Genomic DNA, 27,891 nt, shown 5'->3' on the forward strand with positions numbered 1-27,891 from the left:
TGAATATCCATTGAATGTGACGCCTATGACAAATCACATGGCTTTGGGAATTAATAATCTGTTGTTGGTTCTCGATTGTGTATTTGGTCATTTGACTGGAAGCGATAGAGTTGTCTTGCGCATTGGTGTTGGAGATTTTCCATTGAGCGGAACCATTTAATGTGAGAGGTGGGAATGCTCTTTGTGTGGTCTTTGTACAGTGGTGTATGGAGATAGATGCTTGTTGATGATGGGATCCATTATCTTTCATTAGATGAGGGTGAACATCCTATGCGTTCTGAGTCTATTGGTGATTGTAGGAGTCATTGGCCAAGGCACATATGATTGGAAATTAGTTTTCGATGTCGGAAAGAGTTTCGATATGTCATCTCGATCACTCTAGACTAAATCCAACATAGTTACCGAGTCTTATAAATTTAATTAGTTCACGACTCTCACTCAGTCGGGATGTCAGTAGTGAGGGACTACAGTGCACAATAATCGAAGCCCTAATAGGTTTACAAGAAACTCTGACTTTATTGTCATTAGGACCGTCTTGAGTTCTGGTTAAAGGATACTTAGGATTTAAGATTTTTCAGGGTGCTTTGGGGATTTGAAGAGATCTTCTTAGTAGGCCAAAAAGTTTGACTAGCGTTAAAGGGTTGACATGTTTTGATTGTTACATAATTGTGAACCTAAAAGGTCATATCCTAAATAGGTAATGCGTTGGATTAGTGAATTCGAGCTATTTGACTATACTTCTACCATTAAAAATTAACGGAAACTAAATTATTATTAAATGTTAATGGTCGATAAAAATATCATTAAGAGTTAATGATATTTTTTTAGTGGGATATTATTTATGATAAATATTCATATTGTGAAATTAATTTAAATATAATATTATGTGTATAATTATTATATATATAATATTATAAACATTAATTAATTAAATTAAATTAATGAATAGGAGACAATTAGAGAGATGTGGCGTGGATTGATTTTCTAATATATGATATTATATTATTAAAATTAAAAAGAAAAGAAAAAGGGTGGGCTGCAGAAGGCGCAATGATTACGCTGGGAGGAGCGATTGGAAAATGGGAGTGCGATTTTGTTCACCCCTTTAACGGGGGTGATGGTCACCCTCACTGTTTTTGTGAGGGTGAAAAGTAACGGAACGACATGGGATAATTTTTAATTGTCGTTCCGTTACTTTTTACCCTCACAAAAACAGTGAGGGTGATGTCGTTCCGTTACTTTTCACCCTCACAAAAACAGTGAGGGTGACCATCACCCTTGTTAAAGGGGGTGAACAAAATCGCTCTCGGAAAATGGGGCAGCTTCACGTGAGGTTGCTGATTTACGTTTATTCACATATTTATATAAATTATATATATATATATATATTATAAAAGGGAAGGAAAAAGACAAGTGGGCGGGGAGCACGATGATGCGCTGTGAATTTGAAATTGGGTGGAGGATTGAATTTGGCGAGTGGGTTTGGTGATGTGTATATTTAATATATATATATATAATATGTAATATTATATTTATATATTATATTATATATTATGTAAAAAAAGAAGGCTTAATACATCTTAAAGTCCTTAAACTATTAAAAAATATGACATTTAGTCTCTCATCTAAAAAAACTCAAGATTCAGTCTCTAAGCAATTAAAAAGCTACATGTTTAGTCCTTACCCTCTACATCCGTCTGTGCATGATGTCACGCCCCCTTTTAAAGCGTGTGAGATGACACGTATGTAACATTTTAAATGTCCATGTGTGTGGAATAAAACACGTCGATTTTAAAAAAAAAAAAAATTGAATTCACCAAACCAAACCTAATTCAGATTTTGAAACCTAATTTAGTAAAAACCTAATTCCCAACTCATTTAATTTAGTGAAAACCATTGAAGGTTGTCGAAGTTCATAGCGTTGAAAACCTAATTTAGCGAAAACCTAAATCTCAACTAAGAAAACCTAATTCCCAAGTCATCGAAGGCGAAACCATCAAAGGTCTTCGAAGTCACACTCTCTATAGCAATTGAAGCTCGCAATGTTGAATGTGCCTGAGAGGATTTTAAATTCTTCTACTTCTCCGTTGAAGGTTGAGTTGTCGACTGGATGTGCGCAATCGAAATTGGTCTCTATTTTTGCTAAATATATGTGTAAATTTTCTCATTTATCTTGTATGTTGGGTTTGTTTAAATGGGTTTTTCGACAGTTATGGGGTTGTTCGAATGGGTTTTTTGAGGGTTATGGGTTTGTTTGACAGTTGTGGGTTTGTGCTTCTGTTGTTTTTCAATGAGTTTTGAAATGGTAGACGAGTGGGTTTGTGCTTCTAGGTGGCTATGTTGTTGTGGTCCTCAAATTATTGTAGGTTATGATTACTTTCATTTGCTTATTTAGTGGTTATCTATATGTCGTTTTGTGGTAAGGGTGTTGACTGAGTGTATGTAAATTGACTATTTTATAATAACCTAGTTGGCAACTAACATGCATTTTATTTTTCTTGTTTTTTTTTTCTTTTGGTAGAATGTGTGACTTGGCAGTAAAGTTAAGACTTTTTCACGATGGTGTCGTGGTAAAGGAAAAAAGTAGCTATGTGGGGGGGGGGGGGGGGAGGGAATAGGGAGATTGAAGTGGACTTTGACTTTGAAACATTCTCATTTCCTGCGGTGACTTGGGCTATTGCCCATCACTTAAAATTCAACAAGGTTAGTGTAATTTATTTGAAGTGTAAAGATAACTTTGGTGAGATATTGAATGACGAGAGTATTTTCAAAATATGTAAAGGCGTAGTTGATGGGGACACATTGGACATATACCTTGAGGGTGAAGGTAAAGTAGATTATGTTCCAACTAATAACCTCCTTCAACAACATGTTCTTATATCTCTTGAGTTTATAAATGACGGTCAAATAGGTAAATTTTCTAAAAAAGTTGGTCCCCCACTAGAAACTGGTTTAGTAGTTTATGAAGGGGCAATAGGGCAACAAACTAGATTGGGAAGTTGTGAGGGAACTTAGGTGGCATATGATGTAGCTAATGAGGAACACGTGGAAGAGGTAGTCTTTGACGAAGAGCCCTTTGATGCAACTTTTGATGACCTAGTGGAAGATGTTACAAACTTTTCCAACGATGAAGATGAGGAATTGCAAGCTACAAGGAAAAATATTAAAGAGAAGAAAGCAAGGATTGAAGGGATTCTAAAAAAAGAGGGAGATGGAGAGGGAGAAGATGCTATAGAGGTAGATCTAGATGAAGCTACTGCCATTGTTGATGCAACTGCTAATGATTGGGATGATGCAAATAGGGAGAATGACAAAGTAGAAGCTATAGGTGAAAATGCATGTATTTACCATAAATTGTCATTTCATTTACATTAGCTTGTATTTAAAATATGAACTTTGCATATCTTGCATTTTGTACAGATATTGATGGGGAAGAAGACTCTGATAGCAGCAATCATTCAATCTACATTCCAAGTGACGATCTAGGTAGTTTCTCTGATACCTCTGGTGTAACGACCCGTTAATGGGTCTAGGAGTTATTAATAATTTATTTATGGGAATTGGAAATTTTGCCCTATTAGAATAAATGTGAGAAATATTTTATGTTGCAAATGTGTGTAAATAAATTATGTATTAAATTAATGGATTGGGTTGCCCATTTGGGCCTAAGCCCATGTATTAATGGGTTGTGTTTTAAGTAAATGAGAATGATTTTGAATGGGTCACTTTGAGTTGGGTTAGTGAAATGGGCTTTAGGCCCATGTGTATGAAATGATATGTATTAATGAGATGGACCGATTAAAATAAGTGGGTTGATGGGTTGGGCTTGAGCCCAATTGCAAAAGTGTGTTTTAAAGTAAATGAAAATGTGAAATGCCCAAAAAGGGCTTGTGAGTTATGTGTGTGAATGAGAAAAGTGGAGGGTAATAAGGGGATTTCATAATTGGGTCGAATAAAGAAAAAAAGAAAGAAATGAAAATGGAAGCAAATGACCAAAATGGGTGTGAGATATTTGTGTGTGTGTTTTATGTGGAGGGTAAAATGGTAATTTTCTAAGGGGGGGTGGTTGGCAGCCCACTCCTCCCTCTTTTCTCCCATGCTCTTGTCTTTTCTTCATTTACTTCCTTCTCCTTCTTCTCTTTTGGTGCCCGACGGTTGCATTTTCTTCTCATTCCATTTTCTTCTTTTCTTCTTCTTCCATCATCATCTTGGTTGGAGCTTCAAGAGGTGAGGGTTGAGTTCTAGTGGATTGCTTCTTCTTCTAAGCATCACCCAAGGCAAGTTCTCTTGCACTTTTTTTTTTTTTTAAATGGGTTGTGCATGTTCTCTTCTCTTGTTTTCTTCTTGATGTAAACACTTAAATCTTCTTCTTCTTGTTAATTTAGAGTGATCTTCCAAACTCTTGGAACCATTTTCTTGAAGTAAGTAGGTCTTGTTTTATAGTCTTAAAACTAGTGGTTTTCCATTCGAGGTGGTTTTGGAGTCCCTTTGGAAGTCTCCATGGGGTATATTTCATCCCATTTTTCTTTCATGGAATGACATTGTGGGTTAGGAAGCTAGAATGAGAGTTTTGGGGTGATTGGTGCCATTTTGGGCATTTTTCCTTCGTTCTCGGCCAAGTTAACTCGGGCCAAGTTGACTAGGATTTGCCTTGAGTCGACTCAATCGCAACTTGACTACTTTGCGCATGTCTCGCTGTTTTTGCCATAACTTTTGATGTAGAACTCATAATTATGATCCGTTTAAAGCATCATACATTAGACTTCGACAGCTTCGATTTGATATATAATTTCATATATTTTGGATATGATTTGAGTTGGTTAAGGCTTGTCTTAATCTATATCAAGTAAGATTGTTAAAGTAAATTATTTTTAAATGCTTCCTTTGATATCCTTCAATCCTCTAGAATGATAGTATGTGGTTGAAGACACCTATATGTATATACATGGGATTCATGTGATAATGGCATAAATAAGTTGCATGAGGAAGCCTGATAATCATTTGGGAAGTTAATAAGAAATGTTCTTGGTTGGCATGTCCATGGTAACTCGTCAACCAAGTCCATGGTAACTCATATGTGTTGCATGACTATCATTATATGGATAATTTTTCTTAATTGATGTGGTGAAATCTATTTAATGTGAAATGTGTGGAAGAGCCAAGAGCTCTAATGGGAAATCAAAGTGAGGATGTGTGAATGCCATTTATCATAGTATTGTTTGTGGTTGTGTTGCATGGAATTGTGTTTCTATATTGCCTCACTTTGTGATGTTGGATCATGGGTTGCATTCATTGGGGGGGGTCATGCTTTGTATGTGATGGGAGCTTGAGCATTGGCATGACACGGTTGACTTGTGAGTGCCGACTTGTGTATGTTAAGCGAGCATATATGCACTAGAGCATTCGTGTGTGTGTGGATTCTTACGTGGGCGTAGCATGGCCTGATGCTTGGCTTATGAGGGCCTGGTCATCACGTTAATACTGCAAAAGCCATTGCATTCCTTATATGTTGCATTATATGGTTCCTTTGTGCGCGGTGGTGATGGTGGTGAAAATTGACTTGTGCTTGTGGTACATAAGACTGTGGGTGGAGGCCCACAATATCTAGATCCTGTGATGCGTAAGATTGTGGGTGGAGGCCCACAACAGCTTGTGACCTTGATAAGATTGTGAGTGGTATGACATATGATGGCGATGGTGATGGATGTGAGATAAGAGCCTTGGGCTCACGTTCTTATTTTGGTAGCCTGCCCTTGGCTACAATAGGTTTGTATACACGGTATTAGGTGCCATTATGTGCATTTTCTTATGTGGGCCCCAAGGACCATATGTGTACATTATGTGTGCATCCATGCATTGATGTTATGGCTGGTAATGTGAGATATAATTGCATGGCATTGGATTGTGTGTCATCTATGCTTTTGGGGTTGGTGTGTGTCCATATGTGGCATGATATGAATGATGTTCAGGGAAGTCTGGTCATACCTAGTTTTTGTTGTTTAATACACTTGTTGAGCCTTATGGCTCACCTTAGAAAATATGTTTGATAAACAAAAATAAGAAATGGTATTTCTGTGAGGTTGTTGTTAAGTGTAGAAGGCATGAACCCAGTCAGTGTTATATGTCGAGTAATGAATTCCTTTTGGCTCCGAGTTGTTCATGCCTTTATATATGGACCTGTTGATACTTCCATTTTGCTATATGCTTGCTGAGCCTTGTGGTTCACCATTATTTTTATCATTCCAAGTACGTGGAAGATAAGTAAGTGGGGCAAGTTCTGGTTAGATGTGTACAGAGATGTCCCGACCTCAAAGATCTATGGGTGTAATTTGGAGGGCTTCAATAGAGGGCTTTTTTTTATATTTGTAGTATTGGAACCTTTCATTTTGAAAGTTTATGAGTGGTAAGCCCTAGTCGAATGATGTAATATTTGTTATGGCTCCTTTTGATAGTGAGAAAATATGGAATTGAAAATAATTTTTGGAAAATTTTTTATTGATGTCTTGTATCTGTATCCATCTTAAATGGATCTTCTCACGGATTTCCTATGCTAGCGGGTAATCTGGGAGCGGGCCCTGACATCTGGTGAATCTGGCTCAGAAGGTGGGGAACAGTTTGTTGTGAAGCCTAGTTCCCGAATAAGGTTTGACAATGAGGCACATATTCCTGATTTTTTCCTTGATATGTCCTTTGAAAGCACTGTAGAATTTAAGCAAGTTGTTATAAAATATTTTGTGGTTAAGGGCAAAAAACTAAGGTTGAAGAAAAATGATTCTAAGAGGGTTCGGTTTGTATGTGTTGATAAATGTCCATTTGTTATGTTTGCTTCTAAGGAAAGAGTGATGTCAGCTTGAACATAAAGACTTTTAAGCCTAAACATGTTGTAAGGGGGATAACAAAAACAAACTTGTTAGATCTTCTTTTATAGCAAAATATTTTAGGGAATTAATTGTGTCAGAACCTAGAATTAAGCTTGCAACGCTTAAAAGACTATGTAGCAAGTTATTGAAAGTGAAGGTTAGCATTAGTGTTTGTAGGAATGTTAAAAAAAAAAGTGTTAGATTCTATTATGGGGAGTTACATTGAGGAATATGGTAAACTGTGGGATTATGTATAGGAGATTAAGACCTCCAACCTGGGAACCACTATAATACAAACAAGGTTAACTACTTTGATAGGTTCTATGTTTATTCTAACACTTTGAGAAAGGGGTGGCTAGGTGGGTGTAGGAAGATCTTGGGTATTGATGGCTACTTCCTGAAAGGGATTTGCAAGGGAATTCTTTTAGTTGCAGTTGGGAAAGATGGGAACAATCAAATGTTCCCTATTGCTTGGGTTGTAGTAGCTAGTGAAACATCTGTTCTTTGGACTTGGTTTGTTAGATTGCTCAAGCATGATCTTCAGTTAGGAGATGGTCAAGAGATAACCATTGTTTCTAACATGTAAAAGGTTAGTGGTGATATTAAATTGTTAATCAATTTTTTGTTTATTTATTACTTTAATTTGTTTTATTCCTTCATTTAACTTGTGTAATCTAAATCATTTGTGTAGGGGCTGAAACGTGTTGTTGATGTTTTACCCTCAACAGAGCATAGGAATGTGCTAGGCACATTTACCATGCATTTGCTAAGAAATGGAAAGGTGATGATAGGAAGTTGTGATTTTGGGAATGTGCTAGAGCTTCATACAAAGATGACTTGAAAGAGAAACTTTAGAAGTTGGGAAAGATGGGTAATGGGATTGTTGAGGACACATTGAGCTGGCCAGTGGAAAAATGGTGTAGAGCCTATTTCAGAACAAGTGTTAAATGCGATGTAGTGGATAACAACATGGCAGAGAATTTCAACGGATGGATATTGGAGCCGAGACACAAGTCCATCTTCTCAATGCTTGAAGAGATAAGAATTATGGTTATGAGGAGAATTGCAAGGAAAAGAAGTGAACTTGCAAAATGACCCACAAACCTTTCTCCTATAGCTGTGAAGAAGTTAGATAAGACAAAAGAGAATTCTTGTGATTGGGTGGTAGATTGGAATGGAGAGTTTGGGTATGAAATCAAGAGTTTGCGTAACCTCGATGACACACACGAAGTTGACATGAAGTCCATGAGTTGCACATGCAGAGAATGGGATCTCATTGACATCCCATTTGCACATGAAGTCACTGCTATTTATTCCAACAAGGCACATCCATAAACTTATGTTTCCTCATGGTATAATAAGGAAACAAATGGTAAGACTTACAGCTTCGTCTTACAACCTTTGCGATGAAAGAAATTCTGGGTTGAGGTTAGGAATCTACCAGTGGCACCTCCAAAGGTGAGAAGAATGCCAGGTAGGCTGAAGAAGAAAAGAAGACGTGACAAGGATAAACCACAAAAAACTAGTAAAAGATCAAGAAAATGAATGGTCATGTCCTGTCGTATCTAGAAGGTAGAAGGGCATAATGCATGGAAGTGCCCAAATAAGCCATCTGGTAGTTCTGAGGTAATGTATAATTATGCATAACTATGCTTGCTTTTCTTTTAGTCATAACTTGATCGATCCATGTGTGTTACACTAACCTGTACAATGATAGTTTAAGGGTGTTGTACTGTTGTTAATGATTGATTCATTGTTGTTTTGCTATTAATGTTTGGTATTGGTATTTGCTGTCAGAGTATTAAAAGGCTTGGAAGACCTATGGGCTGGACCAAAAAGGATAGCAATGCCAATGCAACAAGCCAAAACAGTGAGTTACTCAAGGAGATTGGGGGACAATCTAGAAGATCTCGAAAGATTGCTCATCAAGTTGGGTCTGGTTTATTCATCGCAGATAGTGGTTCTATGATTTGGAATGTAAGGTTTCTTAATTACTTTGTTGATTTATTTATTTCTTTTTTTATCAACTAATTTACTGTGTATTGTTTCATTATCTTTTATAAATAAACTACTAATTTTCTTTGTTTTAATCAGTCTGGACAACCTACGAGAAGGTTTATTAGAGGACCATCCCCTCGATCAACAAGTTCTGCACAAGCCACTGCTTCAACTGTGCCAACAAGTAGTGCTCATCCTCTAGGGGTCCGGACAAGAGGTTCTTCTATAAGGAGTAATATGGATGGCAACATAGGAAGATAATCTACACTGTTAGGAAAGCTAGTTAATCAACTAATTTACTATGTATTTATCAACTAATTTTCTATGTATTTCTTTTTTTTGGATTTGATGGTCTTAACTAGATATATTAGATGTATTTTGTAAAGAAAGTGTCAGCACTTGTATTGGATGTTGTCCATATTGGTTCATATGGACCACAACCATAATGGTTGTGTTTTTTGGAATACAATGGATATGAGATACATTAGATATGAAATACTTCTTTTTTTTTAGCACTTTTATTTGATGCTGTTTGTATTGGTTTATAAAATACATTGGATATGAAATACATTGTTTGTATTGGTTTATGAAATTCATGCAATACATTGGAGAAGAAGAATGTAAAAGAATATGAAATAGAAGCTGGCTCAGCTAGGCAGTTTAGCACCTAATCCTTTAAAATATATTAAAGTCAAGTAGAACAAAGTTGGAAATGTTTAAGATTTTGTTATTTCCAACTATGACATTTTTAATACAAAAACAACAGCAACTACAACTATCACCAATATTGCACAACAACCAAAACCACTCATTTTCCCTTCTAACTCTTTTACACGGTTCTTCACTACTTGCATTTCAACCTTTATGTCAACAATTAGAGCTTGTAGATGTTCCATTTCCATCTTCAAGTCTTTCTTTGTTTCATTAATCTTCTTCCTTTCTATGTCCATTTCTTCTTTCAACTTTTCAATCTCTATAACAGTAGACTTCATACTCTCTTCTTCGACGTTTTCATCTTCCAACCATCTCCAATATCCATAATCATCCACCTAAACAACCATAAAAAACCATTTACACAACTTGCATACAACTTTCAAATCAAATAAAACCATTCAATCACTTCACACCAACCTTCCAATATGGGCAACAAACAAAACTCTTTCCTGGATTCTTCTTACTTCGTGATATGTAAACATTGCTTGTCGTATTGTGCTTGCACAGTGGAGTCTTCAAAGGTGAGGAATTACTTTGTGATGTTGAATCCATGGTGTCCTAAAACAAACAGAAAATGTGATTCATAACATATGTAACTGAGAATGTGAGCTTATGAGGGCAGATCTTCATCAGGTCGTCAATCATAGAAAACGTCCGAACGTCCACTTTTCATTCCAAATGCAAAATCAAGAAAACAATCCACTTAAAATTTGTTAAGTTATCTAGGAAAATCAAGAAAAGAAAATAAGGAAATTATTGAAACCCTCAAAGTTGCTCATTTAGATTTTTTTTTTCTAGAAAACATCAATCGGATAAGAAAGAAATGGTGGAGAAGAAAAATCGAAGAGGAAGGCTTACCGATTTCATTGTCGATTTCATTAAGGAGATAAGACTAAGGCCGAACGTTGGAGAAGAAGGACAAATGCTGGAGAAGAAGAAGGGATGAGTGTTGGAGAAGAAAGACGAACGCTGGAGAAGAAGAAGGGACGAGTGCTGGAGAAGCAGGCCGAACTATGGAGAAGATGACTTATGAAGGAACGACATCGTTTGGGGACTTTATCAGTTTGAGATGTCATTTTACTTCATGACGTGGCAGCTTATTTCCTATTCAGCATGGTTTGGGACGAACATAACAAAACCGTTTACTCGCATTGACGGCAAGGACTAAACATGTAGCTTTTTAATTGTTTAGAGACCGAATCTTGAGATTTTTTAGGTAAGGGACTAAATGTCATATTTTTTAATAGTTTAAGAACTTTAAGATGTATTAAGCCAAGAAAAAAACATTAGGTTAGGTAGGTAGGCAAGCAGCCCCATTTCGTGCATCTCTTCTTCCTCTAATTTAAGAATAAGTGCATGGGATGCACTATGAGAAGCTCTCCTCCACTTTCTCTCCCATGCATGTATAGCAGCGCAGAGCACACGGCAGTGTATGTCTTCCTCATTTTTCGATTTCTCCAACAACCATCTCCGTTTGTTGTTCTGTCTTCTTCTTCTATTATGTCTGTCGATCCACCGAATGCATAAATATATATGGGATATGTATTTTGCAGTAGTGTAGGCGCACAACTCCTTCTCCCTCTCTCGGTGCTATATATATATTTGCAAGGATGGTAGTAGTACGCCAACAACAAGGAGCGACTCTGATTTTCTCCTCCGTTGATTGGATCTTTGGGTGTTGAGAAGAAAATAAATTGCAAGGAGTTGCAGTTGTTGGATGCTCCATGAACGGACAGTAAGTTCATGGCCGAAAAATATTAATGGCCTGGAGAATGGATAGCAGTGGCAGATCCGATGAAGGCGTTCGTTGTGGCGGTTACGAAAAACCAACATGGGTAGCCGAAAACAGTATCTCTGGCGTGTCAAGAGTTGCTCGTGGTCATGTGTGGGTTGTTGTTGGAGGCTCGTGGGAGTCATGGTTCCTTCTGGGTGGTCCTGACAATTGTGACGACAAGAGTTGTCGTTGGTACATCGGTTGGGGTTTTTCGAAAAGTTCTCGATGGCTATCCGATAAGAGTTGCCGGTGGTGAATTTACAGTCGTGACTCCTTTTGTGATATCCCACTATAGGTCCATTGGATGGACAGTTTCTTTTTTGACGAATAGTCCTAGCTTTCACTCACCTTCATTGAGATGGTCTTAGCACAACTCTAGCGAAGTGTTGTAAGATGGCCTACGGGTTGATTAATTTAGTCTTCTATGCTTGTGGGAGTGGCTTAGTCAGCCTAGGACAGGTACTAGAGCAGACGAGGAGCTGGTTCATGAAACAGGCTAGTGAACTGATACGCGATGGGATCATGGGAGCTCAATCAGGAGATCGAGGAGTTCGGGTCAGATGCTTAACAAAAGCAACCAGTATGCTATTTGAACTTGAGGTATCATTTACTGTTTACTACATTTCCATTATGAATGGTTATATTTTTATATATGTATATGGTTGCTATCATTGTGTCATGCAAGAAGCGATCTGCTTCTGTTATTTATTTGTATGATTTTTGAAAAAGTTTTAAAAATCGGTTTGTCTTCTTGCATCTGTCATTACACGTTTACGCGCACATCCCTTGTGGCATGATATCCTAACATATACTTGCTAAACAATCTAAAGCCTCACATCATATTCATTCTTACAAACCCTCCAAGCTATTTTATTTGGTGCATAGTGATGTATGGGAACCAACAAGAATTCCTAATCTAACCAACACATGCTGGTTTGTCACCTTTATAGATAATCATACCAACATTTGTTGGGTCTTCCTAATGAAAGAGAAATTTGAAGTTCATACAATTTTTAGAAATTCCACCAAATGGTATGCAATGTGTTTCAAACTTCAATCCATATATTTTGGTCGGGTAATGGTAGGGAATATTTCTCAAATGAGTTTAGTACCTACTTGAGTTAACATGGGATTCTCTATCAAAGCACTTGCCCCTATAATCCACAACAAAATGGAGTGGATGAGATAAAAAAAGCCACATCCTTGAAACTGCTCAATCCTTAATGTTTACAAGTTCAGTTCCTAATTCCTATTGGGAAGAGGCAATTCATACAGCCACATACCTCATTAATAGGCTTCCAACACGGGTTCTGAAGTTTAAGACTCCCTTGAGCACTCTTCTTGCTAGCTATCCACTTCATACTAGAATGCTTAATTCACTATCACCAAAGGTCTTTGTGTAAGACCCCGTTTCGGCATAAGGTTGTCACGTAATTTCAGTGAGATTAAAATACCGAAAAATGGGTTTAATAGCAAAATGGATCACCGAATCAACTGCAGGGAATGCCCGAAGTGTAATTGACTATGAAAAATGATATGGTCTCGATAAGCGTTCCAAAATAAGATTTATGGAAGTAAAAGAAATTTGAATTGAGATAATTTTCAGTACAGTTAAAATACAATTTTATTTTAGGCTGAAATACCAAATTATTGTAGGAGACTTCCGAAAAATCAACGGAACCCTAGGGGGGCTCCGATTTTTTCATAACGATCAACCTTGAAGTGGTTTTAGGATGAAATAAAGATCCGATGATGACGCATGGATGAAATTGTCCTTATCGAGTAAGTTTGGAATCATTAATTTAGGATTTAATGTATCGTAATGCAAATTAATTTGTCGTTTGAGGATATAAGTGCAATTTGAGAATTGCTTAAGTGAAATAAAGATAAATTTTAGGATTTAAATGTGTAATTTTTATATAAATCAATGAAATATATAATGTTATATATATAGTAGCTGTGCGTGTGTGCTGTGTGCGTGTTGTGTGCGCGCAAAAGGCATGCGAATGGAGGCGTGGGAGGCGCAGCCGATGCTGTCTGCTGTCGTGTGTGCGGGTGGAGATCCGTAAGAGATTTGGTAGGAGTTTAGTGTATAATGCAATATATATTTATATATATATATGGAAATGAAGAAGAAAGGAATAAGCAGGGAGTTGCAGAGGGCCGAGAGCTGGGAAGACAAGATTGAGAGAGAGAGAGAGATAGGAAGCTGGGATCGAGGGAGAGAGGGCAAGGCCGAGAGTAAGAGAATGAGAGTAGAGAAAGAGGGAGCAAGATCGAGAGAGAGAGAGAGCTGGGTGTGGTGGCAGCCATGGCCGCGGGCAGCAAGCGGCCATGGCAGCGAGGCTGCTGTTGCAGCAGCCGGGAGCAGAGCGGAGCGAGCAGGGGCAGCCGGCGACGGTGGCGCGAAGGCCGGTTGCGGAGGCGACGCGAGTGGAGGCCGAAGGCAGCGGTGCGTGGCGGAGGAAGGCAGCAAGCGGCCACGCGCATGGCAGCCGCGAGGTGGCAGCACAGGTCGCGCGTTTCAGGTGCTCGGGTGAAGAAGAAGAAGAAGAAGAAAGGAAAAAAGAAAAGAAAGAAAGAAGGAGAAGAAGAAAAGGAAGAAGCAGAGGAGTTGCAGGAGGCGGGACAAGAAGAAGAGAGGAAGGAGGAGGGAAGAAAAAAAAAAGAAAAAAAAAAAAGAAAAGAAATGAAATGAAAAAAATAGAAAAAAATTGGAGAAAATTTTTGAAAAAACTTCAAGAAATAGGAAATTATATTTCGGAAATATTCCAGAGATTTGGCAAGAAAAAAGGCCCGGGTACGCGTTTCGGGAATATGACACGCATATTGAGGAAGCTAGAGATGCTAAGTTAAGGTGAGTAAAATTCTTTAGAAAATTTTAAAAATTCAAGAATATTATTTTATGAATTTTCGTAGTAAAATATTTGAAAAAATATTTTAGAAATATTTAGTTTGAATTTATTGAGGAAAAATAGAAAAAAAAATAGAGAGAAAATTAAAGAAAATACAAACAATTATGAAAAAAATAGGCTTTAATACTTATTTAAAAAAATATGATGATTAAATGCTTTGAGACTTAAGTTGAAGTGACTTATGCAAATTTTAAGGTTGGCACGCAAATCAAGGTAGTCACGCACTTGAGGTTAAAAGCACGTTTCTCGAGATTTAAGCAGATTTCAAAGGTAAGCTAGTTTTCTCAAAACTTAATTTATTTATGAAAAGTATTTTCTGAAAACGTACCCTATATGTTGAAATGATGTATGTTTCGAAGTATGTTTTGGCATGTTGACATGTTATGTTACGATGTGTTTGCACGTAGGTGTATTGACATGTTATGATGAGATGCATACATACATAAACGTTACCATCCATCATGCATTGCATATGTTTGAGAGTACGGACAAGCAACGTCGGCTCAGGCCAGTATGTAAGTTATACGTCGACTCAAGCTAGTATGAAAGTTGTTAAAGGCTTATTAGCTCAAACGGCCAAGTGGAAAGGACATTATTGCATTTTGCACTTACGTATGCAAATTTATAAATGAATGCTTACTTAGATGATTCATCATCTAATTTGGACTTTGTCCCTGGAATATTCAAACGTTCCAGATGGAAATTGTAGCAGAAACGAAGATGAACGAGGCATGAAATGGCACTTGGCAAAGTGCATGATGAAATGAATGTGAATGAAATGTATGATATGTAGCCCATATATTTAAATTATGCTACTTTGTTCTCTGAACGTTTTGAAAGTCCATGATGTAAGATATGATTTATGATTGAAGTTTAAGGAATGATAATGTATAACCCTATTTAGGGTTAATGTTGATTAAGAACTTATGTTATGTATTAAGTTATATTGAGGAGTTATGTCCCATTGATAAATAGCTTTGTATTAAGGATTAAGTTCGAAAAGCAATGATGTAAGAGTTGATTTATTATTATTGTTAAGATGTCAGGTTCGATTCTAGTTTCCGTATATGATGATTCTCTTTGAGATAAATGTGTGGAAATTTTGGGATGGATAAGAGCAATTATATGGTTTAATTGTAGTTTTAAATAGAAAAAAATTATTATTTCAGAATTGTCCCAGTTTAGTAGCGCCCGAAAAAGTGGGGCGTTACACTTTGGTTGTATGACATTTATGCATAACTATTCTTTACTTCAATCCAAATTGGAACTTAAGTCTATGAGATGTGTGTTTGTTGGTTACTCTCCAACACAACAAGGCTATGACAAAACCCGATCCAAGAGAAACCCACTCAGCACTTAACCCTAACCGGGGAAAATGCAATCTCTATAAAGGCAGCACAACAACATCGACACATTAGCACAACACAGTCCTAGCTTAAGAGGGAGCAACGTCAATGCATGAACCCGGGAACCACCCCGTCATCATTACGTTCCCACTCAGAAGCTTACGGAGCACGTCAACATCAATCCTGATCAAATGATGATCAACACCATCATGAGAATCCACGTCCACCTTGGAAACAATACTACCACGCAAGGCATCTGGGGTGGTGTCCACTCGCAGCCCCCTCTTGCTGGTCCAAGGCGGTGTACACTCTCAGCCCCGCCACTTGTCGACTCGCAAGGGTAGTGTCCACTCTCAGCCCCCATCACAAGTGGGTATTTTTCCTTGGCACGCTTCCCTAGTGCTGTCACTTCAAGTGTCACAACATAAGTTGACATCCTATCCCATATGTACAACTCGTCACCCTAGTGTAACTTCCCTCACCACCAAACCCGACATAAAAATTGAGGCGGTCATCCCAACACACAGTCCGAGATACCCCTGTCTGACAAACACACTTGGGGACTTACAACTACACTACCGAGATAACATCCCAGGTTAAAATCCCATAAAAACATGCCAATGCCACAAAACATAACTCGATGCATAAACAACATTTCATGTACACAATTTATCGCACAAAATTCAACGCACATGCATAAAACATGTCGGGACATACCCGAATGAAACCAACACATGTTAAAACCATTCACATGCAGCAAAACATTTGCATGGATCAAATCAAGTTTATAAGAGAACAACTTTCATTAAACAAGTTTTGGGGTTAGAACTACTCACCTTTGACAAAATTCAAAGTACCTTGAAAAGCGCACACTGCCTCGATTTGAGTGTCTGACCTCGATTTTTGTGCTAACCTTAAAAATTGCATCAACACTCAACCTTAGGCCTCAAAGCACCCTAATCATCATTTAAATATCATAAATCTGATTTTTCTCCACAATTTCTTTATTTTCTCTATTTTCTCCCATTTTCTCTCTAAAAACTCCAAATAAATACCTATCAAACTATTTTCTTCAATATTTTTTCACAACAAATCATAATAAGCTATGAACATCAAGGGAAAATTACTGAACTTACCAGGATGGTGCGTTTTTATGCAAAACGAGGCTCTTTGATGATAAAATCAAGACAAAAAAAACTCCAACTTCAAAATTAATTGCATAGGGACCTAGATCTTGATTTTACAAGATTTTTAAAAAAATTTCCAAGTTTTTTAGATGTTGCATGCACCTCTACACGCCACCTAAAGGCTTCCTCACCCACCCCACGCACACCTACTACTGGGTGTGTGTTCTGCACACGCCATTGTCTTCAACCTCCAGCAATTCGCCGGCAGCTGCGTCTCGCCTGGTTTTTTCGCGATTTCTCCCTCCTCTGAACTCTGTTTTTCTTTTTGTTTGATCCTACGCCTTCCTCTCTTTGCCCTCTACCGGATAATAGCTTAAAATTGATCAATTGGAGCCAGTTTTTGACTGCTCAACACGATTTTTAGGCGAAGCTCATTTTTCCAACGAGGTTTCGGATCTCCTTTAACTCTCAACCAAAATGGTTCAAATTACACAAAAATGAAGCTTAAGACATGGGCAACAAAAGCCCCTTATCCGCTGCTCTAAATTTGTTTAGAAACTCAGGGATTTACAAAATTAAATTTCTTCCTCTTCTCGGCTACTTCTATTTATAGGCAACCCGAGCCTCCCAAACGCCCAAGGCTTGCTAAACTAACGTGTCCAAAGCCTCTACCGCCCCTGGATCAACCTATTTCCAACAAAAACCGACCACAATGATGACTTTGCATTGCTTCCCAAATTTGGCTGAAAAGTTGGTCGACTTCTCTTCAAATTCCAGCCACTCTCGTGGTTGTTGTCAGCCCAAGCTTGATCCTCAAGCATCCCCGACCAACCCTCGTGCAATCCCATGGCTCATATGTGGGTGGTCGGCTACCAAAAGCTGCTCGTTGTCCATGGGAGGAAGCTTCCAGGTTCAAGTTTTGAAATATTACACTTTTACCCCACCTATTTTTGTCTCTTATGCCTTGGCCCATTTTCACAAGGCCCCTGAACTTTCTAATATTTCCATTGAGTCCCTTAAGTCCTAAAAACTTTCATTCCTTCTCGGAAGATCCCAAAAATTCGTCAACTCGACCTTCTTCCAGCGAATTCGGTAAATTGCACTTTGGCCCAAATCTTTGTTTTTGCCGCAAACCCATTTGTTTCTTCTAAAAACCACTGAAGGGTTGCTCTACATGCCAAATATGAATATCTTTGGGGTTCCATTAACTTTTCAGAAGCCCCCTACAATAATTCGATTTTACAGCCTATCCCGTAGTTGTATTTTTAGCTGTACCGAAAACTATCTTTGATCCATTTTCTTTCGATGCCATAAATCATTCCTTGAAATACTCGACACTGCCATATCATTTTCTTTAGGAATCTCAGCTCCAGGGTACTCCTTGCAGTCGATTCGGTCAATTTCTCGGGCTATTCTATTTTCCTCAAATCCCATTTTTCTAATAAAATATTCATTTCTTAAATAACCCAAAGTTCTTGGGTATTACAGTATGCCCAAAACTTTTTGGGGGAAGCCCTCTCTATGTTGCCTACCTGGTAAATTGAAGCCCCTCCACTGTCTTAAATCTTAAGTGCCCTGAAGAAAAGTGGATAGGTAGAAAAATGAACCTAGATCACCTAAAGGTCTTTGGGTGTGAAGTCTATGTTCACCAATCAATGGGAAAATTAGACCCAAGGTCTATAAAATGTGTATTTGTGGGGTACCAAGATGGAACTAAAGGCTATAGTGTTGGAATCGAATAGTTATGGCAGTAATACCCAAGAGGGGGTGAATTGGGTTGCTTTAAAAAATTGATTGAAGTTGAAAATCCTTTTGATGAAAATTGAGATTTTAGTGCAAGTGAGGATTATTGAAATGCTTGGAACAATAAATGAAAGAAAAAACACAAGCAAAGAAAAGACACAACGATATATAGTGGTTCAGCTTAAATCAAGCATAATCCACTACCTTAGCTTCTCACTAAGGATTTTTCAATCAATCCAACCTCCTATCTCTTTGGATAGGCCCTCTAGCAACAAGCTAAGATTACAATCTCTTGCTTAGACAAGCAAGCCCTCTAGCACCAAGTTAGGTATCACAACCTCTTATTTAAACAAGCAAACCCTCTAGCAACAAGCTAGGAAAACCAAGAATAATAAAAGGAGATGATCTAAGAGTAGACACTCTTAGTTGTAAGATCTCTCAATATAAATACAAGGCTTGAACAAGATAATACAAATGATAATCAAAGCCTTTAGAGAGAAAAATGAAGCACAAATGAAACAATTAAGCTCTTGAAAGAATTAACACTTGAAAGCTTGAAATCAATCCTCTTGGTTGATTTGAATCACCCATTTAACTTCTATTTATAGTGCTTTGATAGCCCATTCACTAATCTTGCTATTGGTAGTGAAAAAGCCAATTTGGGTGAGTGAAAAAACTAGTCGTTGGGGGTTTCTGCGAAACAAATGGTCGACAGATGCAAGGCATCAATCGACAGATGAGTAAAAATTTAAAAATCGGTGACAGATGAAGAAAATGGTCGACGGATGCAAAACTTGCATTCTACAGGTCGACAGATGGGAGATAATCGGTCGATAAGATGAGTGACAATGATCGATAGATGCAAAATTGCATTCTGTCGGTCGACAAATGAAAAACAGTCGGTCGACAAATTACTATATATATTAGTAGATTTGTTTGATAATACAATTCATAACATGTATACATTACAAGATATTTATATTTCTTTAGTTTAAGTAAATGTCCACATTTTCTTTAATTTATATTTTACCTTCCATTTATTTTAATACATAAATGTAAATAAAAAAGTACCTCCCATTTGAATTTAATAAAAATATTTAAAAAATCAAAATCCATAATAATAAGAAAGTAGATTTTGGTTTTAGTACAAATTTGAGATTTAACAATTTTACCACTCCCAAAATACATATATTCTATTTCTTGAAAAAATCATTAAAAATCATTTTAACAACAATGAATATTAGCTATAAAAATACCGGGAGATAGTTTTTCAAAATAAAAATATTTTCTTATATATCTCCTTATAATGTGTTAATCTTTCAGACTTAGAGAAAATTATAGATCATTTGGTTTTCATTTTCACAAAGGTACTTAAAATTGATTTTTGTTGAAAACTGTAAACTTGACTCATGACTTAGGGATCAAAACCAAATGTTATTTTTCATCATCAAAACTAAACACAAGTGTAAAACATCATATAGGTTATGGGATAGGAGATCAGGTGGAGTCAAAATAATCATAAGCAAGGATGTTATATTTAATGAAATTGTTTTCCCTTGCATATTAGAAAACCTAGAATTATAACCCAAACCTAGTGTCCCTGATGACTTTGTAATAACTGGTAATGCTCAGTTTCAGGTGGAGCAACCAACAGGTATGAATGACCTGTCAGTTGCTCCAGTCCCTAATAATCCCAGCCCAGACAGTGATCCAACCTCTAACCACAAAAGTAATCATGAGGAGTCAACTGATGTCCCTAAGGCTGAGGTGGAGCAGCATGACTCTTCTCAGCAAAACTTAAGGGACTATCAGTTAGCACGTGATAGAAGCAGGAGGACTGTCAGACCTCCTGTTAGATATGCATATTCAAACCTAGTTTACTGTGCCTTAGTGGCAGGAATGCAAATGAGAAGTAGTGAGTCATCCTGCTATGAGGAGGCTGTCAACTCTCATGACTGCTCAAAATGGCAGTGTGTAATGGATGAAGAAATGGCCTCTTTAATGACCAACAACACCTGAAAATTGGTCCCAAGACCTCATAAACAGAAGCTAGTAAAGTGTAAATGGATGTACAAGCTCAAAGAAGGTATGTCACCCATTGATCCCATAAGATTTAAAACTAGATTAGTGGCTAAGGGTTTTACACAAAGGGAGGGCATAGATTATACTAAATATTTTTCTCCTGTTGTTAAATTTAAAACTATACGTATGATACTTACCATAGTTGTTCAGTATGACTTAGAATTAGAACAATTAGATGTTAAAACTGTCTTCTTACATGGTGACCTAGATGAGCTCATTTATATGGAACAACCAGCTGGTTATGTTGATAAACTTCATCCTGATTATGTTTGTTTATTGAAAAAAAAAAATATTTGTATGCATTAAAACAATCCCCAAAGCAATGGTACAAAAAATTTGATAATTTTGTAACTGGAATTGGTTTTGCTAGAAGTGAATATGACAATTGCCTCTACTTTATCATCTCTGAAACCCTTGTGTACTTACTTTTGTTTATCGATGACATTATGTTGATTAGCAAGTCTAAGTAAAAAATATGTGAACTAAAATCAATGTTGAATACAAATTTTGACATGAAAGACTTAGGATCTGCTAAGAAAGTTTTAGGGACAGTTATTGAGAGAGATAGAAGTAAAAGTTGTTTAAAAATTCACCAACATGACTACTTACTAAAGGTTGTACAAAAATTTGGCATGTCAAGTTGTAAATCAATAAATACACCTTTAGCTGGTCTTTTTATCTTGTCTAAAACTCAATGCCCATCATCTGATTTTGAAAAATCGAAAATGGAAACAATTTCATATGCTAATGTAATTGGAACCATCATGTATTCTATGATTAGTACCAGGCCAGACTTTGCTTTTTTAATCTCTTTGCTTAGCAGATTTATGTCTAACCCTGGGAAAACTCATTGGGATGCCTTAAAATTATTATTAAGATATATCAATGGCTCTTTAAATGTTGGTTTAAATTACAAGAAAAAATCTTATGCACTTGATCTAGTAGGCTTTGTAGATTCTGATTTTGCAAGAGATAGAGACTCAAGAAAATCCACTACTGCCTATTTATTTACCTTAAGTTGTAATTGTATCAGTTGGAAGTCACAGTTGTAGCTTCTGGTTGCACTATCTTTCATTGAGGCAGAATATGTGGTTGTGACGGATGCATCTAAGGAAGCCATATGGCTTCAAGGTCTTTTGAAGGAAATTAAGATGCTACAAGGTAAGGTTGTGGTATTTTTCGATAGCTAGAGTGCTATCCATTTGAGTAAAAATCATGTATACCATGAAATGACAAAGCATGTGGATGTGAAATACCACTATGTAAGGGATCAGGTGGCAAAAGGTATTACAAACATTCAGAAAGTGCCCACTGAAAACAATCCAATTGATATGGGAACCAAGATAGTGACTGCAGCTAAGTTCAAACATTGTTTGGGCTTACTACATGTTGAAGTTGGTTGAAGGAACAACCAACAAGAGTAATGATGGCAAGGGTCGAAGCATGCTGCACTATTCTTTAAAAGGATGTCCTTGAAGAGTTGAAGCTTCAAGGTGGAGATTGTTGGATTATTATGAAGCTTCAACAGTGTCGTTTTGCAAGAGGGTAGGATGGTCTTTTGGAAACCATCATTCGCTGCCCAAAACGTTGTTGTTTTGGGCCCATGATTTGAAGGGCCAAAACGGCAACCCCTCCATGTCGTTTTATCAAGGTGTGCTTTATCCCTTTGTCTTTTAGCCTGCTTCCATTCCTATCGTCGATGCTACCTTTATACAATCAGATCCTCATCGCTGCTTTCCATTATTTATCCTCTACAGTGCCTCGAGATCATCACACAGCACAACCTCTGATCGATTTTACCCTTTAGGGTTTCTTCATTCTCTCTTTCTCACAATATCTCTTTATAGTTCTTCTTTGGTTTTCGCTCGAGGGTTTTTGCCTCTAATCTGTAGTTATGTGGTTATGGGGCATTTTCGATTAGAGAGGTTTTACTTGTATAGTGAGTGAATGAGTGTGATGTGTATATTGAGGCTGTAACTCTTTTTGATAGTGTAGTGAGCTCTCCTTGCTCGAGCTCAACGTGAACGTAGCGCTCATTAAAAGGTGAACCACGGTAAATTGCTTGTGTTTGTGTATGCTTTATTTTTGTTATTCTGTTCATATGCATGTTTTAGTCTATCGATTGTTCTATGTATTTGTGGCTCTATTTCTGGGTTCTGTTTTTGAGTAGTGGCCAAGACTTCAGACTTGTCTCGTCCCAACATCGGTTTTCATTCTCAAGGCTCTAAATTACAGCCTTTTTTTCATATCTCCTGTTTGAAGGAGTTCCATAGTGATATGAAGCTGTGGAGACTAGAGCCTACTTTTCCATTCATTCGAAAGTCCTTCCTGCTCCTCAGGCAATGTTGGATTACCATTTCAAGAATGGCCAAAGGGAAGGGAAGGATGATCCCCAGCTAAAGTTTCTTAAGAGCCTTTCTCTACTATAGTCTCTCATTATCCTACTTTTGCGCTTGGAGTGAGGGAGTGAGGTTGTGATTTCTCCATCAGTAGGGCATGTCAGCAATGATCGCCGAGTCAAAGCGATCCCATTCAGTAGCAAGTGTACCAGTGTTTCACACATGGTCACAAGAGAATCACAGCTTGATGATAAGCTGATCTGTTGGTTTTCAGTTCTAATATGTTAGTTCTATTTTCAGTTGTTCTAGATTATTTAGGTCCCTGGATTTGTGACAGTTTCTTTTTCTATGTGGATGGTTGCCTATCATTTGGTGGGGTAGTTTCTCTAGCTCTCTTGTAACTAAATGCACTTAAATGGCTATTCTAAAAAGGAGGGCAAAGAGTTTTTTCTCCAGGAAAATAGAGTTTCTTTCAAAACTCAAAGAGATCGTTGAGTTCTCTCAAATGAGACCAAACTAGTCTTTCAAGATAGGTTACAAAGGAAGAAGATCATAGAAACCTCGACTGGATTTCTGTGTCCATATATCCATAACTAGATCACAAGTCAGAGAACATAATAGATTCTACTGAAAACAAAATCTTACAGTTTCTCTAGGCGATAAAGATTCCCAATCTCTAGAGGAATTGGCCCTGACAACTGATTGAACTCCACAGTTCTACAAACATCAAAATCAAAATATTAGAAACAAGAAGAATTTCTTTTTTCCAAATTCATACAGAATAAACAAATGGGTATTCAAGAAATTTACAGAGTGGCGAGTGTACTGATGTTTCCAAGTTCCTTTGGGATTGAACCGTTTAGCCGGTTTATAATGAGGGATCTGTAAATGCCATGACTCAACTATCATTAGAAACATAGAACAAGAAAAACCTTCAACACCATTACGACATAAAGGAAAAGGAATTGATAGGCATACGTACATGGTTACTAGTGGCATGGTGCCCCATTCTAGAGGGATAGTACCGCTAAGGTAGTTGCGGCTGAGATCTCTGCCCAATAATAACAATAACATAGAATATAGTGAAATGGGTAATCAATAAAGATTGAAAAAAGATAGCAATGAAGTGTTGAATTGTGGCGGAAATGGTTTTTGCTTACATTTCTTTGAGGTAAGGAAGTTTGACAAATTCTGTTGGGAGAGTCCCTCCAAGATTTTGGGATTTGAGAACTCTGCAATTCAATAAAGAAGAAGAAGAAGAAGAATTCAGGTTGCCTTTGATTTGGAAGAGGAATGAAAACAACAGGGATTGAGAGAGAATTCAGAAAGGAAGGAGAGAGATGAAGTTCAAAAGGAAAGGATGCTCCAATTTTCTCTTTCTATTATTTCTTCCAATGGGATTCTCTTTACATTCTTTCTCCCCAGTTAATTCGTCAGATTCAAATTTTTACTTCTGATCCTCTTTATGATAAATTTATTTAGACTTCTTTAGTTTGAATAATTATCATTTAGATATCATAATTTGCTTTTAGTTCCTGTTCCCATAACTAATTTTAGTTTGATTAGGAAATTTACAAGATTAATCTTATAGAGAAAAAGGCTCTTAAATAATCTTTATTAAATGATGATTTTTATTAGTGGATTATGATAGGTTTGGAAAATCTAATTTCTACTATAATTATGATTTAGTGCTTATGTACTACAATCAGTTATCAGAAACTGTGAGGTTTTTTTATTTTGATTAGTCAAATTATATTAATTTTTTGCGTGTCATTATTTTTCTTGTTTAATTTTTATTTATCATTCTTGGTTTGTGCAACTCAAACCTAACAAGTGATATTAGAGCCTTCGCTAGGTTGGTTATGACATTGCAATTGTTCAGAACTAAGTGTTTGTTGTTTGAGAAAAATTTGTGACAACAAATTTAAAGAAAATGAGGATTTTATTTAGTGTATTACAGAATATCAAACTGTTGTCCACCTTCGTGAGGTTAAGAAAGGGTTGACTATTGAAGTTGTTGTTGATGGATCTGCTTGCATTGCAGATGTTGCTGATCCACAAAAGACTTGTCGGTTGTCACTAATCGTTGGAGGAGGCCTAGAGAAGAGAGAGCTACCGTGTTGGTAGGTAGCACCATGAGACCCACCAAAAATTGTTTCACTTATGGCCTTGAATCAAAAAAGGGTTATGCTACTTTTACTATGAGGACAATACCATTGCTACCAGTGTTGTGTAAGAATGTTATAGCTAGTTGAAGGTAGGATACAAGTAGCCACTGAAGAGCAAGTCATCACTAAAATACTCATTGAAGAGTTTGATGAATGAATGCATCAACTAGAGATTGATAGTCAGAGTGTTTGGGAATGCATGTCCCGACTTGTTTAACCTTGTATTGTTTTTGTCCTATAATTTGCATTCAAGGTTGAATTATGGGTATGTTTGAGAATTTGAGTCGAGGGAGGAGTTGTTGGATAATTTCTCAAATTCTAATTTCATTATGATTGTGATCGATAAGATTAATGTGACACAAGAAAAAAGTCTCTGAAATAATCTTTATCAGATGATAATTTAAATTAGGAAATTATGATAAATTTAAAAAATCTAATCTCACTTATGATTGTGATTTGGTGCTTATAAATAAACAACCCTAATTTAGTGAATGATGAACCACTCTCAATTATAATTTATGAAAATATATATCCAAATTATTGTGGTAGCATGTCTTGTGTATTTCACAAATTTATCTAGAATTCCAATAAGTGGTGCGACTAGTTAGTGAATTATTTCCTCGTGCTGGAATTATGTACGTAGATTGTTGAGCTGAATTATGTTAATTATTCGTTAATTATTATTTTTTTCATTTAATTTCTAAGTTGGGCTCATGGGCCTTAACAAACCGAGTTCAATGGGCCAACCCATTTTTCAATAGTTCTACAAGTATATAATTCTAAAATGCTTTCCTATTCCAATTTTAAATATTATTTTATATTTCAAAGTCAAATTTCAAATGCTACACGTATATGTGACTATGAAATCGAAATGTGAAATAATCTTCAGAGTCTTGGGCATAAAATAATTCAAACCAGAAAGAGAAAATAATTCCCATTTTTCCCACAGGAGAGAGAAGATTTTCCCGAGAAAATAAGAAACATACACGCTAGTGACATGGCAAACGGTGTTGTTGTTGAAGAAGCAATCACAGGTGACTGCATTCTCAAACCCTGAGCTCGCGTTTTGGGTGACCCAGCCCTTCTGTCCACTGCACGGATCCACACTGAAATCCCAATCCTTCTTCCCCAAAATCTTGCCAATTTACTTCAGAACTTCCACTGTAAACCCCACAATCAAACTCAAATTAACAAATAAACTCACTGCAACTGCAATCAAAATCCACAAACGAAAGTGTTATATTTTGTGAAACATAAAAGAGGCCCAAGTCTGGGGGGCCTCTTGTGGCAACCAGGGCTGCCCTTCTGGGCGCCCACTGGAGGGCCGCAAGATGCAGTCAACTTGGGCCAGCCCACTTCTCATATCCTTTGATCTCTTGTCGTTTTGTCTGCTGCCTGCTGCTCCCTTTGCACGATTTAATCCAGACCATCGACGCTGCTTTTGCTGAGGCAATCCGAGCCATTCACTTCATTATATCTCGCCTCGAGATTGCCGTTATCTGATCGCATTGAAGACGAATTTTTGATTGAGGGGTTTGGCAGAGAGTCGGTCATTTCTAGGGTTTCATCTTTTGCTCTCTCTCTCATTCTCTCTCTGTAAATGTTGTATAGTTCGTCTTCTGTAAGCGTTCTCTGATTTTGTTTTGTGTAAGGTAAGCTCCTAATCTGTAAGTGATTTCGTGGCTTACGGTTTTAGAAAATCAGGGTTGTTTTGTTATTATTTTGCTGTAATCAGATTGAATCTATTAGTGGAAGTGAGCTCTTCTCACGGAGCTCAAGTGGACGTAGCCCTATTTTTGGGGTGAACCACTATAAAATCTTGCGCCTCTTGTTTTCTGGTTTATGTTTAAAATACTGTCAATATCGGCTGCGTTTAATTTTTCAGATCGTGTGAGTTCATTTGTGTGAGATTTTGACGGTGTGTTTGTGTTTGGAGATTTTGCTATCTCTGTTTGTTTGTAACAGTGGTATCAGAGCTCTCTGGTTTATCGTATCCAACATTTTAGGGTCAAAATCTCGACCGACTGTTTTTCGAAACCTAGGGTTTCCTTTCCTTACTGTGTTGGTGTTGTTTTTTTAAGAACTCTGGGGTTTTCTGAAGAAAGCCTGTCAGCGTGAGTTTGCTGTACAGGTCTCAGTCAGTAAACTAGGGTTTTTTGTTTTTGTGAAATTTTTCGTGTATTACGAAAATGACAACAACCCGATTTGAAATCGGTACATTTGATGGAAAGGGGGATTTCGGTAGTTGGAAAAAAGAAGATGAGGGTTCTTCTCTCTCATCACAAAGTGCTTATAGCACTTGAGACAGATGACCGGAAATGGTCACCTGAGCAGCTGGCCCGAACTGATGAAATCAGAGAAGAGGCATTTAATCTGATTTTTCTTCATCTTAGTGACTCTGTAATCCGTAAGGTTGACGGTATATCTCTACCTCTTGAACTTTGGAATAGATTAGAATCTTTATATTCTGTAATGTCTGCTCCAAATTTAGTTTATTTAAAAGGCATGTTGTTTAACTTTAAAATGAATACATCTAAGTCTATGGATGAAAACATAGATGAATTTACTAAACTCACTTTGTTATTGAGAGGTACTGATCAGGCTTTAGGAGATACTAGTGAGGCAATGATTTTGTTAAATTCCTTACCTGATGATTATGATGTAGTGAAACATGCTTTACGTTACACTGGTATAGTACCTAATATGGAACTTGTTATATCTGGTATTAAAGTTAGAGAACTAGAACTTAGTACATCTAAGAAATCTGGCAACAATTTGTTTGTTAAAGGAAATACAGATAAAAGAAATTATACTGTGAATACTAA

At 37.1% G+C, this 27,891-nt stretch overlaps 2 protein-coding genes and 1 long non-coding RNA gene across 4 annotated transcripts in view; 1 reads left to right on the top strand and 2 right to left on the bottom strand.

The window, feature by feature from the left end:
- Positions 1 to 27,891, bottom strand: part of LOC127791803 (probable leucine-rich repeat receptor-like serine/threonine-protein kinase At3g14840) — a 64,636-nt gene that overhangs the window by 11,635 nt on the left and 25,110 nt on the right. The gene's annotated exons all lie outside the window — the stretch shown is intronic.
- Positions 9,491 to 26,295, bottom strand: LOC127791812 (uncharacterized). Of its 2 annotated transcripts, none has more exons than XM_052321910.1 (6): positions 26,053 to 26,295; positions 23,881 to 23,949; positions 23,709 to 23,780; positions 23,544 to 23,615; positions 9,990 to 10,130; positions 9,491 to 9,907 (listed from the first exon to the last, which is right to left on the bottom strand). In XM_052321910.1, the coding sequence occupies exons 2-6, from the start codon at positions 23,905 to 23,907 to the stop codon at positions 9,596 to 9,598; spliced, it is 624 nt and encodes a 207-aa protein (XP_052177870.1). In that variant the 5' UTR covers positions 23,908 to 23,949; positions 26,053 to 26,295; the 3' UTR covers positions 9,491 to 9,595. The 2 variants fall into 2 exon arrangements, with proteins under 2 accessions (XP_052177870.1, XP_052177869.1); XM_052321909.1 differs by lacking the exon at positions 26,053 to 26,295 and adding an exon at positions 24,059 to 24,302 and having other exon boundaries at positions 9,494 to 9,907.
- On the top strand, positions 13,490 to 15,268 carry LOC127791815 (uncharacterized). The gene is made up of 3 exons (XR_008020994.1): positions 13,490 to 14,203; positions 14,457 to 14,531; positions 14,958 to 15,268. It is a non-coding gene; the product is annotated as an uncharacterized LOC127791815 (long non-coding RNA).

This window comes from Diospyros lotus, chromosome 15, assembly GCF_014633365.1.
Source record: "Diospyros lotus cultivar Yz01 chromosome 15, ASM1463336v1, whole genome shotgun sequence".
Lineage (NCBI taxonomy): Eukaryota > Viridiplantae > Streptophyta > Magnoliopsida > Ericales > Ebenaceae > Diospyros > Diospyros lotus.

Coding starts and splice junctions, on each gene's coding strand:
- LOC127791812 (XM_052321910.1), bottom strand. CDS start 23,907: ATGGGGCACCATGCCACTAGTAACCAT. Junction 23,781..23,880: donor ACCATGCCACTAGTAACCAT/GTACGTATGCCT, acceptor TGGCATTTACAG/ATCCCTCATTATAAACCGGC. Junction 23,616..23,708: donor ATCAGTACACTCGCCACTCT/GTAAATTTCTTG, acceptor TGATGTTTGTAG/AACTGTGGAGTTCAATCAGT.